Source organism: Vombatus ursinus, unplaced genomic scaffold (genome assembly GCF_900497805.2).
Source record: "Vombatus ursinus unplaced genomic scaffold, bare-nosed wombat genome assembly UNPS02014848.1, whole genome shotgun sequence".
Lineage (NCBI taxonomy): Eukaryota > Metazoa > Chordata > Mammalia > Diprotodontia > Vombatidae > Vombatus > Vombatus ursinus.
The window spans coordinates 1567186-1580634 of NW_020954626.1; the positions used below are offsets into that span (position 1 = coordinate 1567186).

The window sequence follows — 13449 nt, forward strand, 5'->3', positions numbered from 1 at the left end:
ATGTCTGACATGGTCACCAATACAGAATAGAGATTTGTGAGACATTAAGAAATTCATGACTACCTTGTGCAGGCCCAGTTGTTACAGAATTTTGATTCATACCTTATTTCTGGTACTGCTTTTAAGCACCCCATAGGTCATTGAATAAAATGCTCTCCTCACCTAACCTGGTCTTCAACCTCTTAATTCTCATACCTAGAAGTAAAAGTTGAGTACCAGAATATCCTAGTTTCCCTAAACAAAGAACCTTTTAAGTAACTGCTAGAAAAACAATAGAGTCACAAGTCAGCATTAAAATAAAAAAAAGTCAAACTGAGTAAGGGAAATTAGAAAGCAAAGAGTTCAAGATAATGACTAAAGAATATAATTTATGTCAATCTGGAGGAATTACTTCTTAATGATGAAAAACAATCTGGCACTAAAAGAAGGGGTCAGCAGCTCACTAGAAAGTGGCTCACCAGTGGCCAGTTCTCCCTAGAAAGACAAAGGCTCTCAAAAATCCTTCTGAAGATGAGAGAACTCAGAAGGGGATATAAAGGTAAAGTAAGGACCCAGATGCCATAGAATGCTTAGTTCACTGAATAAACATTACTCCAACTATTGAAATTACTTAATTTTATTTAAAATAAACATAACTTACTCTTATAAAAATCTCAAATTAGTACACAAATACAGTATCCAAATTGTAAAAGGAATTAAAAGAAACAGCCAAGGGAATGAAAGACCTAAAAAAGCTCAGAAACAATTTCATATCAAATAAATTAATGATTTATTAGTCCTTATTTAGATATTAAAAGATTAGATACTCTGAGATAATGAGAAAATGAACAGAATGAATTAATTTGGGAAAAAATAAGATGGAAATGAGAGAAAGGAAAAAGCCTCATTCAAAACATCTCAAAGGTAACAAGCTAACAATTCACAACATGATTAAAAAGCAGTTATTTTTCCCTAAGTTTTAAAATTAAAGGTAAAAAAATTACCTGTAATATTTCTGCCAGATCTTCATTTCCATTGTCTATTGAAATGTCCAAAGCAGTTTTACAAAATTTACTTTGTGTGTGGACATCAGCACCATATTTAATTAAAAGTTCTACCACCTCTTGATGGTTATGTTCTGTAGCCCAGTGTAGTGCTGTCATCTTTAGCATGTCTTTTGCGTTGACATCAGCACCATGCTACAAAAGATTCCAAATCCATAGATTATTTAAAGTATAAAATACAGTTCATATATAAGATGAAATCATAACTACTGTACATGTCTGCGAGCAAGAATTTACAACACAGAAATATAATCAGCCTTCACTCATCAATGTGCAGATCATCCTATAAGTCAGTTACTCTTGAGCGAGACTGACTTTTCTAACTGCTTTCCTTTTGATACCTAAAAAAGTCTGAATTATTCTGTTGTATTTTGCTGTTTTTGTTTTCCTGTTATCCATCAGTATGGGCATGAAAGTTTAGGAAAAGGAGAACTGCAGGAAGGAGTAAAATCCTGCAAGTATTCCTACAAATCTCTTTTAATATTCCTAATAGGTCTAGGATCCCTGTTTTTATTTTTAAATTTACACACTAGTAATAGATAAGTCACTTAAGGAGAGTCATTTAGAAAATAGGATCAAAGACAAAAGAGTATCATTTTTGAATCCACCACTCCCAATTTCACTCTTTCTCAGAGTTCTCTGAACTCTGTTCTGAAAGTTCTCTTTCTCAGTTCTCTGAATCTCTCTGAGAAGCTCTTAGATACTCAGAAAAATTCCTTTGCAAATTATTTCATTCTTTAAATTAAAAAAAAAACTTACTCATGCTTAATGTTATTTTCAATTATCAGTATTAAAGTAATGCTAAATATATGTATATATTCATCTTTAAGATCAAGTCATTCTCCAACAGATAAGTAGTCAAAAGATATGAGCAAACAGTTCTCCAAAGAAGTACTGTAAACTATTAACAACCACATGAAAAAATACTCCAAATCACTAATAATAAAAGTAATGTAAATCAAAACAACCTTGAGGTTTCACCACATGCCCAGCAAATTGGCCATGATGACAAAAGATGGGAATTGTCAATAATGGAATGGTTGTAGGAAGAAAGGCACACTGGTGTACTGCTAGTAGAACTGAGAATCAGTCATCATTTTGGAAAGCAATTTGGAATTATGCAAATGAAGTGACCAAAATTTCCATACCCTTTGACCCAGAAATTTCACTACTGGGCCTATACCCCAAGGAGGCTATTCATAGGAAGAAAGTCCCCATATATTCCAAAATATTTATAGAAGCACTTTCTGTGATAGCAAAGAACTGGAATCAAAGTAGATGTCCACAGATTAGGGAATGGCTCAAAAAATTGTTGTGCATGAGTGTAATGGAATATTACTGTGCTATAAGAAATGGGGAATGTGATAAATACAGAGAAGCACAGAAAGATTTATATGAACTGATACACAGTAAACAAAGCCAAGGAAACAACATATACAGTGACTACAATAATGTAAACAGAAAGAACAACCATACACACAAAAAAATCAAAAGTGAATACTGCAAAACTATAAAGAACAATCACAGCTTGAAAGATATGAGAAGATACTTCCAGCCACCCTCCTGCAAAGGTGGGGGGTCCACAAGTGTTGCAGATATTGTTAAGACTTTTCTGAAGTATTGATTAGTTAATCCTGTTTTCCTCTTCTTTTTCTGTTCTTATCTTTAAAAAATATTATCTCTTACATGGGATGGCTCTTTGGGAGGGAGAAAGAAAGGAACTGGGGTAAACTAAAGTGATTTTAAAAAATAAGTTTTTATTGATCTTTTCTTTTTTAATCAGAAAACACTACTTTTCAGAGCTCCATTAGGAGGAAGCTCAAGAACCTAAGAACCCAGGAGAGATAATTCTTCCAGAAAAGGTAAACTGTAACAGGCAGTTTTTCTTTCCACAAGCTATTATTATTATAGGTTTAGGTTTACTTTCAAAGTCTGGAAATAAAAGACAAACCTTAAGTAAAACTTCTACAATGCTTGCATGGCCTTCAGATGCTGCCATATGTAATGGAGTTCGGTCCACTTTAGTTCTGGCATCTCGGCTTACACCAGCTCGGAGTAATACTTCTGTGGTTGAATAGTGCCCATATTGTGCTGCTAGATGAAGTGGAGAGGTACCCAACTAAAATTCAAAATAAATGTAATATTTAAACTCTGATTTATTACTATACATCATATATCTATTTTATATTAAATTATAACTTTCTTAATAGGAACTCATAACACTTTTGTAGACATCTTACTTATCCTTAAAATATCCCTATCCTGTAAAAAAATTCAATAACCAATATCCTCATTTTTTCAACTTAATAGTATTTTTCCCAATTACATGTAAAGATAGTTTTTAAATATTCATTTTGCAAGATTTTCAGTTCCAAATTTTTTTCCTTCCCTCCCTTCTTTTACCCTTTCCCAAGACAGCAAGCAATCTGACATAGTTATACATGTAGAATCATGTTAAACATATTTCCACATTGGTCATATTGTGAAAGAAGAAATCAGAACAAAAAAGAAAAACCATGAGAACCAAAAAAACAAAAAAAAAAGAAGTGAAAATAGTATGTTTTGATCTGCATTCAGACTCCATAGTTGTTTCTCTGGATTTGGATAGTATTTTCTATCACGAGTCTTTTGGAATTGTCTTGGATCACTGTATTGCTGAGAAGAGATAAGTCTATCATAGTTGGTCATTGCACAATGTTGCTGTCACTATGTATAATGTTCTCCTGGTTCTACTCACTTCACTGAGCATCATTCACGTAAGTCTTTCCAGGTTTTTCTGAAATCCATCTGCTCATCATTTCTTATAGAACAATAGTATTCCATTACATTCATAGATCACAACTTATTCAGTCATTCCCCACTTGATGGGTATTCCCTCAATTTCTTCTTTGTCACCACAAAAAAGAGCTGCTATAAATATTTTTATACATATAGGTACTTTTCCCTTTTTTATGATCTCTTTGGGATACAGACCCAGTAGTGGTATTACTGGATCAAAGAGTATGCACATTTTTATAGCCCTTTGGGCATAGTTCCAAATTACTCTCCAGAACAGTTGGATCAGTTCACAACTCCACCAACAATGCATTAGTGTTCCAATTTTCTCATGTCTTTTCCAGCATTTATCATTTTCCTGTTTTGTCATGTTAGCCAACATGATAGGTGCGATGTGGTACCTCAGAGATTTTTTGATTTGTATTTCTCTAATCAATAGTGCTTTAGAGCATTTTTTCATATGATTATAGATAGCTTTAATTTCTTCATGTTCATATCCTTTGACCATTTATCAACTGGGGAATGACTTGTATTCTTATAAATTTGACTTAGTTCTCTACATATTTGAGAAATGAGGCCTTTATCAGAAACACTGGCTTGTAAAAATTGTTTTCCAGCTTTCTGCTTTCCTGCTAATCTTGGTTGCATTGGTTTTGTTTGTGCAAAAATTTTTTAATTTAATGTAATCAAAATTATTCATTTCATAATGTTCTCTATCTCGTTTGTTCATAAATTCTTCCCTACTCCACACATCTGACAGGTAGCCCTATTCCTAGCTCTCCTAATTTGTTTATGGTATCATCACCCTTTATGTCTAAATCATGTACCCATCTCAACCTTATCTTGGTACAGGGTGCCAATAACCTCATTTTACAAAGAAAAAAACTAAGGCTGAGAAAGATTACCTGTCTAGCCCATGATTTCACAGTCAGTAAGAGAGCCAGAAACAATCCTGACTTCTATTCCATAAATCCCTACTTATTTAATAAAGTTCAGTATGAGGTTTTAATATAGCAAAAATTTATTAGTTTATTAACACAGGCAAAATTTAAAGGGTGCAAACTGGAGGTGATACTTTAGGTGAATCTGTGAGAGAAACATGGCAACCAAAGCCAACACCAATTTAGAGTACATATAAGCTCACATGGAGGAGGATGACAGAAGATCACAAGTGGTACTAATCCACAAAATAGCAAAATAAAAAAGTTGAGGACAGCCTTAAAAATTTAAAAGAAAAATCTTTAGACAAACAGGCTATTCCAGTAACATAATCTAATTGCTCATGACTCCATATGCTCAAATTCTAACAGATAGTCATAATGATAAAATTATGCAAGTTAATTTGTAAAATTGCTCCAACTGAAAAATGATTAACTTTTAACTTTATGAATATTCAAATGGATCTGTGATCTCATGTGGAAGTTTTTTCCAACAAAAGAAATCATAATCCATCCTGTCATCCTACATTTGGGGGTGATGGGGTTGAGAAGGAGAATGGGATCTAATGGGATGAGCTCTCCTTTCCTCAATAGCTCTCCAAATTGTCAGAGTAATTAATGTTTAGAGTAATACTAATTAATTAATGTCAGAGTAATACTAATGCTATCTCTTGCTTTTGCCTTATGTTCATAACCAGCCCAATCTTTTTCTATCATACATTTCTTTGATGGTGAATTTAATGATTTATTAATAACTTTATAATTTAAGTCAATTAATCAAATTGATAAATTGCTATTTAAAAATAAATGAAAGTAAAATTCACACAAGATTTGAAAAATTTTTTTTAACTTTTATTTACCCAATCTGTAGTAAAAGGAGCTCCATTTGCCATCAAAATTCGAACTTCATCATCTTGACCTGCTCGTGCTGCTTCTAAAAGCTTCTTTCCCAAATCTACCAGGGACATCTAGACAAAAATCAAGGAGAAAAAATAGTTCAATGCTAAATTTTAACTTTAAATTTAAAATTCATGAACATCAGTATTTTTTTGCTTCCTGATTCTACCATTAATTCGATTCTTGATTATCTATTCCGTAAGAAAAAATATATGGCTAATCTACCACTAAAGACAAAGCAAAATCAATTGATATTTGGTTTTAAAATATATTTGCACAAGGACATATTCATCTTCCTATTTATGCTTTGCTTAGGATGATATGAAAATTAGTTGGTAATTCATGTACATACAAATACTACAAGGTAGGAAAAGTAGACTAGACTACAAGAGAAAAATGGACCCAAATTAAAAACGGATAGATGATAAGGCTGATTATACTATATTCATCTGTAGGTACTAAATATCAGAAATGTTACTTATGTGTCACAAGAGTAATGTGGCATTAGAAATGTTCCTCTGATATTGATATACATAAAAGGAAGGCTGTTATACATTTACATTAGAGTGACAGTTATTCTAAGTCTTAAAAGATCATGATGTCTTCTACACCTTTGCATATGTGTGATCTCCTTATTAAAATTCCTCCAGGAAAGGATTAGATATCAACTATACCAGATATTTAAGTAACAGAAGAAGACTCAAGAAGCATTCTTTTTAAAATTTTATTGATGCCTTTTGTTTTCTTACAATGTAATCACTCCTCCCCTGTAACAAAGAAAAAAAATCAAAGCAGACCAAACAAACGTATCCAAAGGTATATTCAACATTCTACACTTGAAGTCCCCGCTCTTTCCACTGAAAAAACAAACAAACAAACAAAAAAACATTTTTCACTCTCTCTTATCTGGGACCAAGAATGACCGCTGCAATTAACCTGAGTACCACTTTAGCATTGCTTCTGCTTATATTATTACTGCTTTTCTGTACATTTTCTTGGTTCTATTTTCTTCACTTTGAACAGTTCAAATAAGTCCTCCCATATTTCTCTGAATTCCTCATATTTGTTTCTTAAAGCAATATAATCAATCGATTATTATTGATAATAATTCATTAGTCAAAAATTCAGTTAAATATTTAATAATAATAATGATAGAGGGGACAGCCAGAGAAAATGGCTAGAGATGAGAGACAGAGTATCTTGTTTGCTTCAATTTCCTCAGACATAAAATGGGGATAATAACAGCACTTATCTCCCAGAGTTGTTGTGAGAATCAAATGAGATATCTATAATGCCCTTAGCATATTGCCTGGCATATAGTAGACATATTATCATTATTATTATTGCTATTATTATTATTGTTATTATTATCATATCTAATAGATGACAGAAAGCCACTGGAGTTTATTGAAAGGGTGGAGGGGTGGTATAACATGGTAAGACCTGAGTCTTTGGAAAGATCACTTTGCTGGCTGAGTGGTAGGTAGATGGACTAGAGAGGGGAGAGCCTTGCGGCAGGTGGACCCACCAACAGGCTATTGCAATAGTTGAGGGGTGAGGTGAAAGGGCCTGCACCAGAGTGGTGGCAGTGTCAGAGAAGAGAAGGGGGAATATTTGAGGGATGTTACAAAGGTGAAATTGATAGGCCTTGACAATAGATTGGATATGAGAGATAGTGAAGAGTCTAGGATGACATACAACATCTATCAGGAGCAGGGAACCTGTGGCACATGTGGCCTTCCAGGCCCTTGGGTGAGGCCTTTTGACTGAGTTCAAGCTTTACAGAACAAACCCTTTAATTAAGGGGATCCGTTCTGTGAAGTTTGGATTCAAACTAGATTTTGCGTCGAAAGCCTTGGTGACTGGGAGGATAATAACAGTGAAAGGAGGTAGGGAGGGGTTGGGGTAAAGATAGTGAGTACAGCTCATATTGAGTTTAAGATGCCCACTGGATATCCGGTTCAAGATTTATGAAAGGCAGTTGGAGATATGAGACTAGAGGTCAGCAGAAAGGTAGGTTAGGCTGGTTAGGTAGATCTGAGAATCATCAGCATAGAGGCGGTAATTACATTACATTTTATATATCACAATTTGTTCAGACTTTGACTCATTAATGGGTATGTACTTTGTTTCCAGTTTTTTTGTTACCTCAAAGAATGCTGTTATGAAAATTTTATTATATATGGGATCTTTCTTTTTGTGTTTCATATCTTTGGCAGGGCAGAAAAGAAGGAAGAGAAATTAGGCAAAGGAAGGGGATGGGAAGAAATCTTCACGCAACTAGCCTCTCTAGCACTGTCTGCACTTTCTCTCATATGTCTGTCAACCTGGTCTCCCAGAAAGGGACTAGACATACTCTTCCCTTTACTCCTTTAAGTCTACACAATCAAAATTTTCTACCCAATTCAAATCATAGTGGGAGTGGAAAATCAACCCCCAGGTCATTCTCCCTTCTCCTGGATGAACATATACCTCTCCTCCTCAATTCCTGGCCTTATACTAGGGGACCTGAATATCCACAAAGATACTTTTTCAAGTTCCTTAACTCCTCAATTCTTCCGTCTCCTTAAATGGCATGACCTATTCCTTCACCTCAGCCATAGGTGCATCACACAATAGATCTCACCATTACCCATAATTGCTCTCTTCTCTAATTAAAACTCAGACATTGCCTTAGCTGACCACAACCTCTTATCATTCCACCTCTCCCTATGTCTCACTCCTCCTAAACCCTATTTTTCATCCTCACCAAGACTTCCTTCTAACCCTCAGTACTTTCTGCGGCCATTATCCCCATTTGGACATCTCTTTCTTCCTTCTCTTATCTCAACCCAATAATTAACTGTTTTACCTCTACACTCTGCTTTACCCTCTGCTTCTAAATCTCTTTCCCTTTCCCTTATCTCTAGCTGAACCTCAGCCCTGGATCTACCTCCTTGATTACTGGACAAAGTTGAAGTCCCACAACCATGCTGACTGGGCCCTCACTTTAGCAAGAGAGTCCTTTTACTGCTTCACGATTGATTCCCTATTTCACTCCCCACAGAAACTGTTCTAAACCCTTTGTTCCTTCCTCAACTTTCACCCACACCTTCTCCTGCTCTCTCTCTCTCTCTCTCCCTCTCTCTCTTCCCTCTTTCCCCTTTTACTGCCCCCCACTGGCCCATCCAGGACCTTGACTCTCACTTTACCAAGAAAAGTGAGATCATCTGAAATTAACTCTTCTCCCTCTGTCTTCTATCAAAACACCTTGCTATCATCTTCCACTCTCTTCTCCTTTCCCCTAATCTCTGACAGAGGATGTTCCTTCTTCTTACCAAGGCCAACTCTACCCTCATGTCTCCTTAATCCCACTCCTTCCCTCTCCAGCCGACTACATCCTTAATCACTCTCTTCCTCCCTCTTCCTAATGCCCAACTCTTCCCTGTCTCCTTCAAGCTATTATCTTGTTATCTCCCTTCTCTTTCTCAGACAAAATCCTTGAAAAAACTGTCCATCCTTGCTGTCTCTATCTCCCTTCCTCTCCCTCAGTCCTTCTCAATCACATTACTAAATTTAAACACTTCTCTCCCAAGTTACTAACAATCTCTTAATTGCCAAATATGATGTCCTTTTCTCAGTTCTAAATCCTTCTCAATTCATCTGCTGCATTTGACATTGTTGGTTATTCCCTCCTGGATAGTCTCTCCTCTTTGAGTTTCTGCGATACCAATATTTCCCAATTCTGCTCCTACCTGTCAAACTACTCTCTTAGCCTCCTTTGCTGGTTCACTATTCATATTACACTCCCTAACTGTGGGTGTTCCCTAAAGTTCTGTCCTAGGCCCTCTTCTCTTTTCCTTCTACATACTCTTTTGTTAACCACATCAGCTTCCATGGGATTTAACTACTACTATCTCTATGCAGACTCTCATATCTATAAATCTAGCCTTTCCCTCCTGAATTCCAGTCCTGTATCACCAATGGCCCATTGGATACTTCAAATGACACAGTGGATAGCGTACTGGACCTGGAGTCAAGAAGATCTGAGTTCAAATCTAGCTTCAGACATTGATTAGCTGTGTGATCCTGGGCAAGTCACTGTCTAACCTTTGTCTGCTTAAGTTCCTCATCTATAATAGGAGGATACTAATAGTTTCTATCACCCAGGACTGTTGTGAGGATCACCTGAGATATTATTTGTAAAGTGCTTTACAAACCTTAAAGTGTTATATAAATGCTTGTTATTATCATAAACTGAATATGTCAGTCAATAAACATTTATTAAGTGCTTACTATGTGCTAGGCACTGTGTTCAGCACTAGAACATACCCCAAACTGAATTCATTGTCTTTCCCCTGCCAACCCTCCTCCTCTTTCAAACTTCTTTATTTCTGTGAAAGGCACCAACATCTTTCAGCCTCCTGTTTATAACCTAGGAAATTATCCTGGACAGCTCACTCTTCCTCACTCCATATATCCAAATCAGTTGCCAAATCTTGACATCTCTAACATTTGACCCCTTGTCTCCACTCACATAATCACTACCTTTGTTCAGCCCCTCATCACATCTCACCTAAATTACTGTACGTTCCTCAAGTCTATCCCCATTCTAGATGATCATAAACACAGCAGCCAAAGTAATTTTAGTTAAGCATAGATCTGATCATGTGACTCTCCTACTCAAATTCTAGTAGCTTTCTATGTGCCTCTAGGAGAAAATATAAACTTCCCTGTTTACTTTTTAAAGCCCTGCAAAATCTAGCCTGGCCTATCTTTCCAGATTCATCAGACATTATTCCCCTCCCATACTCTACTGTCCAGTCAAACTGGCTTGCTCTCTGCTCATTCCACTTGATATTCCATCCCCATGCTTTTCTACTGTATGACCAGTGCAGTACAAAATGCCTGGAAAGCATTTACTCCTTAAGTCCATCTATACTCTCAAAGTCTCTCTCTTTCCTTTAAGATACAGCTCAAGCACCATCTTCTGCATGAAGCCTTTCTTCACCTTCCCAACTGCTAGTGTTACCCAACTATTTTGTATTTGACTACTTTATATATGTTTGTATTTATTAACTTCATATTTATGCTGTATATGTTTTTATATGTACTTATTGTCTCTATTAGAATGTAAGCTCCTTACAAGCTGGAATTGTTTCAGTTTTTACACTTGTATCTCTAGTACCCTCATGCTCAATAAATACTTACTAACTGACGAACTGTACTGATGTGAGAAAAAAAAATACCCTGTTTGGTATACACATAGAAACATGGAATAGGAAAAGAAAACATTTATTCTTAAAGAATATGTAAAAATTAAAATTTAAAGAATATTAAAAAATGCAAATCAAAATCACATTACATTGCTGTAAAAACTAGCAAACTACAAACTCACAAACTAAATTTATTGCAAACTGCCACACAGGGATAATGCAATATTTTTAAAATTAAGTGCTCACTAAGTGAACTGCTTATCGTTTTTCAATAGGTTAAATTTCTATAATTTTTACATGAGATCTTGTTTATTTGAAAAATAAATTTATTATTAGCAAAAATAAGAGCAACTAATATTTATATAGTGTTTACTATGTTCCAAACCCTGTGCTAAGAGCTTCACAATTATTATTTCATGTGATCCTCACAATAACCCTAGAAGGCAGGTGCAATTTATCTTCCTTTTACAGATAAGAAAACTCAGGCTAACAGCAGTTAAGTGACATGCCATAGGTCACACAGCTAGAATGTGTCTGAGATCATATTTTAACTCAAGTCTTCCCGACTCCAGACCTGGTACTCTATCCCACTGTGCCTAGAAAGAAAATATAGAAGTTGTTTTAAAATTTTTTCGGTGAAATATATATGTACATTACTTAGTCTTCTGTAATTAAAGTATAATTAAAAAGTTAAAATATATACTTTATTATAATAAAATTGTACACTAAGATATAACTTTAGTCAAAAAAAGCTACTCTTTTCAAACAACTGATTTTAAAAACTTGTGACTTTACTTTTAGAATTTAGAAATACTCAGAAATGCTTAGCTCCTGAAATAAGTGTGTACCATTATTTAGAATTGTGCATGCATTCATCATGAAATATACAGATTTTAAGAATTACATTAAAATATAATTCTATTCAGTTCTTAATATGTAATTAGTAGTTCTGTACCAAATCAAGAGTTTATATTAGGGGCAGCTAGGTGGCTCAGTGGATAGAACACCAGCCCTGGAGTCAGGAGGACCTGAGTTCAAATCCAGCCTCAGAAGCATAATACTCACTAGCTGTGTGACTCTGGGCAAGTCACTTAACCCCAATTGCTTCCCCCCCCCAAAAAAAGAGTCTACATTGGCTGATAACTGACAGAATTCTTAATATAATTTTCTTTGAAATTCAATAGTTTCATAATGGATATTTTAAAAAATCAACAAATGATGAAAGACAAGACAAAAACACATGCAACATACTCATGCCCTGGCCCTTCTTCCAGACCACTTGGTTCAAGTAAATTTTACCAGCTTCCAGTGACATGGTGTAGTTAAAGGGTATGATCCTTCTAGGGACATTTTTTGTATCATTCAAAATTGTTTTCCAAGTCAGACCTCCACCAACAAGGTTATTAGTGTGACCATTCCTCCTTACAGCTTCTCCAACATCAACTTTTCTGTCTCAACTTTGTCAATTTAATGGATTAAAAAAAAAACCTTAAAATTATTTAATTTTCCCCTTTTTATTAATGAATTGGGACATGTTGAATGGTTGCTGATACCTTAAAAAGAAAGGCAAACTATTTGTATACTTTATCTATTGGATCTTAGAATTATATATTAGTGTCAATTTCCTGTAATCAAAATGGATATCAAAATTCTCTCAGAAAGATATAATTTGAAGATTTTCCCCTAAAAACTTTTCCTCTTACTCTAGTTACATTTGTTTTATTCATGAGAAAGCTTTTAAATTTTATAGAATCAAAATTTTTATTCTATCTTCTGTGATCTCCTCTATCCTTTACTTGGTTACTGTTTTTCCCCCAAAGATCTGAAAGATATTCACTCCTTCCACTCTCCTCTAATTTTTTGTGTGGAGGCTTTATGATACAATCTTTTACTTTAAGATTGCTTTTTTGTATTGTAGTGTACAAAATTTTGGTTTAAGCCTATTTTCTTTCTTTCTTGTGAGCTCTTTTTTTAATTAATTAATTTATTTTGAATTATCAACCATCACTTCCATAAGCTTTTTAGAGTTTTAAATTTTTCTCCCTCTCCCTCCTCACCTCCTTCCCCAGGATAGTGCGCAATCTGATATAGGCTATACATACACATTCCTATCAAACATTTTCACATTAGTGATGTTTTAAGTAAGAATTAGAACCAATAGGAGGAACCACCAGAAAGAGGAAACAAAACACAACAGAAGGAAAAAAACAGCAAATAGTGTGCTTCAATCTTTAAGCCTATTTTCTGCCACATTACTTCCCAGTTTTTCTAGCAATTTCTGTTGAATAGTAAATCCTTACCCTAACTGTGCGTGTTCTTGGATTTATGACAAATTGGGCTGCTAGGTTATGCTATTCTGCAGCTTGCTTATCTATTCCCTTCTGCTTTTTAACTACTACCAAATTGTTTTTCTGATTATTGCCTCAAAATACAGTTTAATATCTGGTATTTCTTGTGCCCCTTTCATTCCTATTTTTCCTTTTTATTTCCCTTGAAATCCTAAGATCCCCCCCCCAAAATCTATTATGATTTTGTCTAGTACTATCAAGTAACCAATTCCTTTGTAGTTTTCAGATAGCATTCTAACAGAAATATGTATCC

At 34.9% G+C, this 13449-nt stretch overlaps 1 protein-coding gene across 3 annotated transcripts in view; it reads right to left on the reverse strand.

Annotated features, from left to right (window-relative positions):
• Positions 1–13449, reverse strand: part of GABPB1 (GA binding protein transcription factor subunit beta 1) — a 75394-nt gene that overhangs the window by 25464 nt on the left and 36481 nt on the right. For all 3 annotated transcript variants that reach the window (XM_027840792.1, XM_027840793.1, XM_027840794.1), the window contains 3 exons: positions 5617–5724; positions 2995–3162; positions 984–1178 (listed from right to left, as the gene is read on the reverse strand). In XM_027840792.1, the coding sequence (XP_027696593.1) occupies positions 984–1178; positions 2995–3162; positions 5617–5724 (471 nt within the window). Of the gene's footprint in view, positions 1–983; positions 1179–2994; positions 3163–5616; positions 5725–13449 lie in introns of those variants that run through there.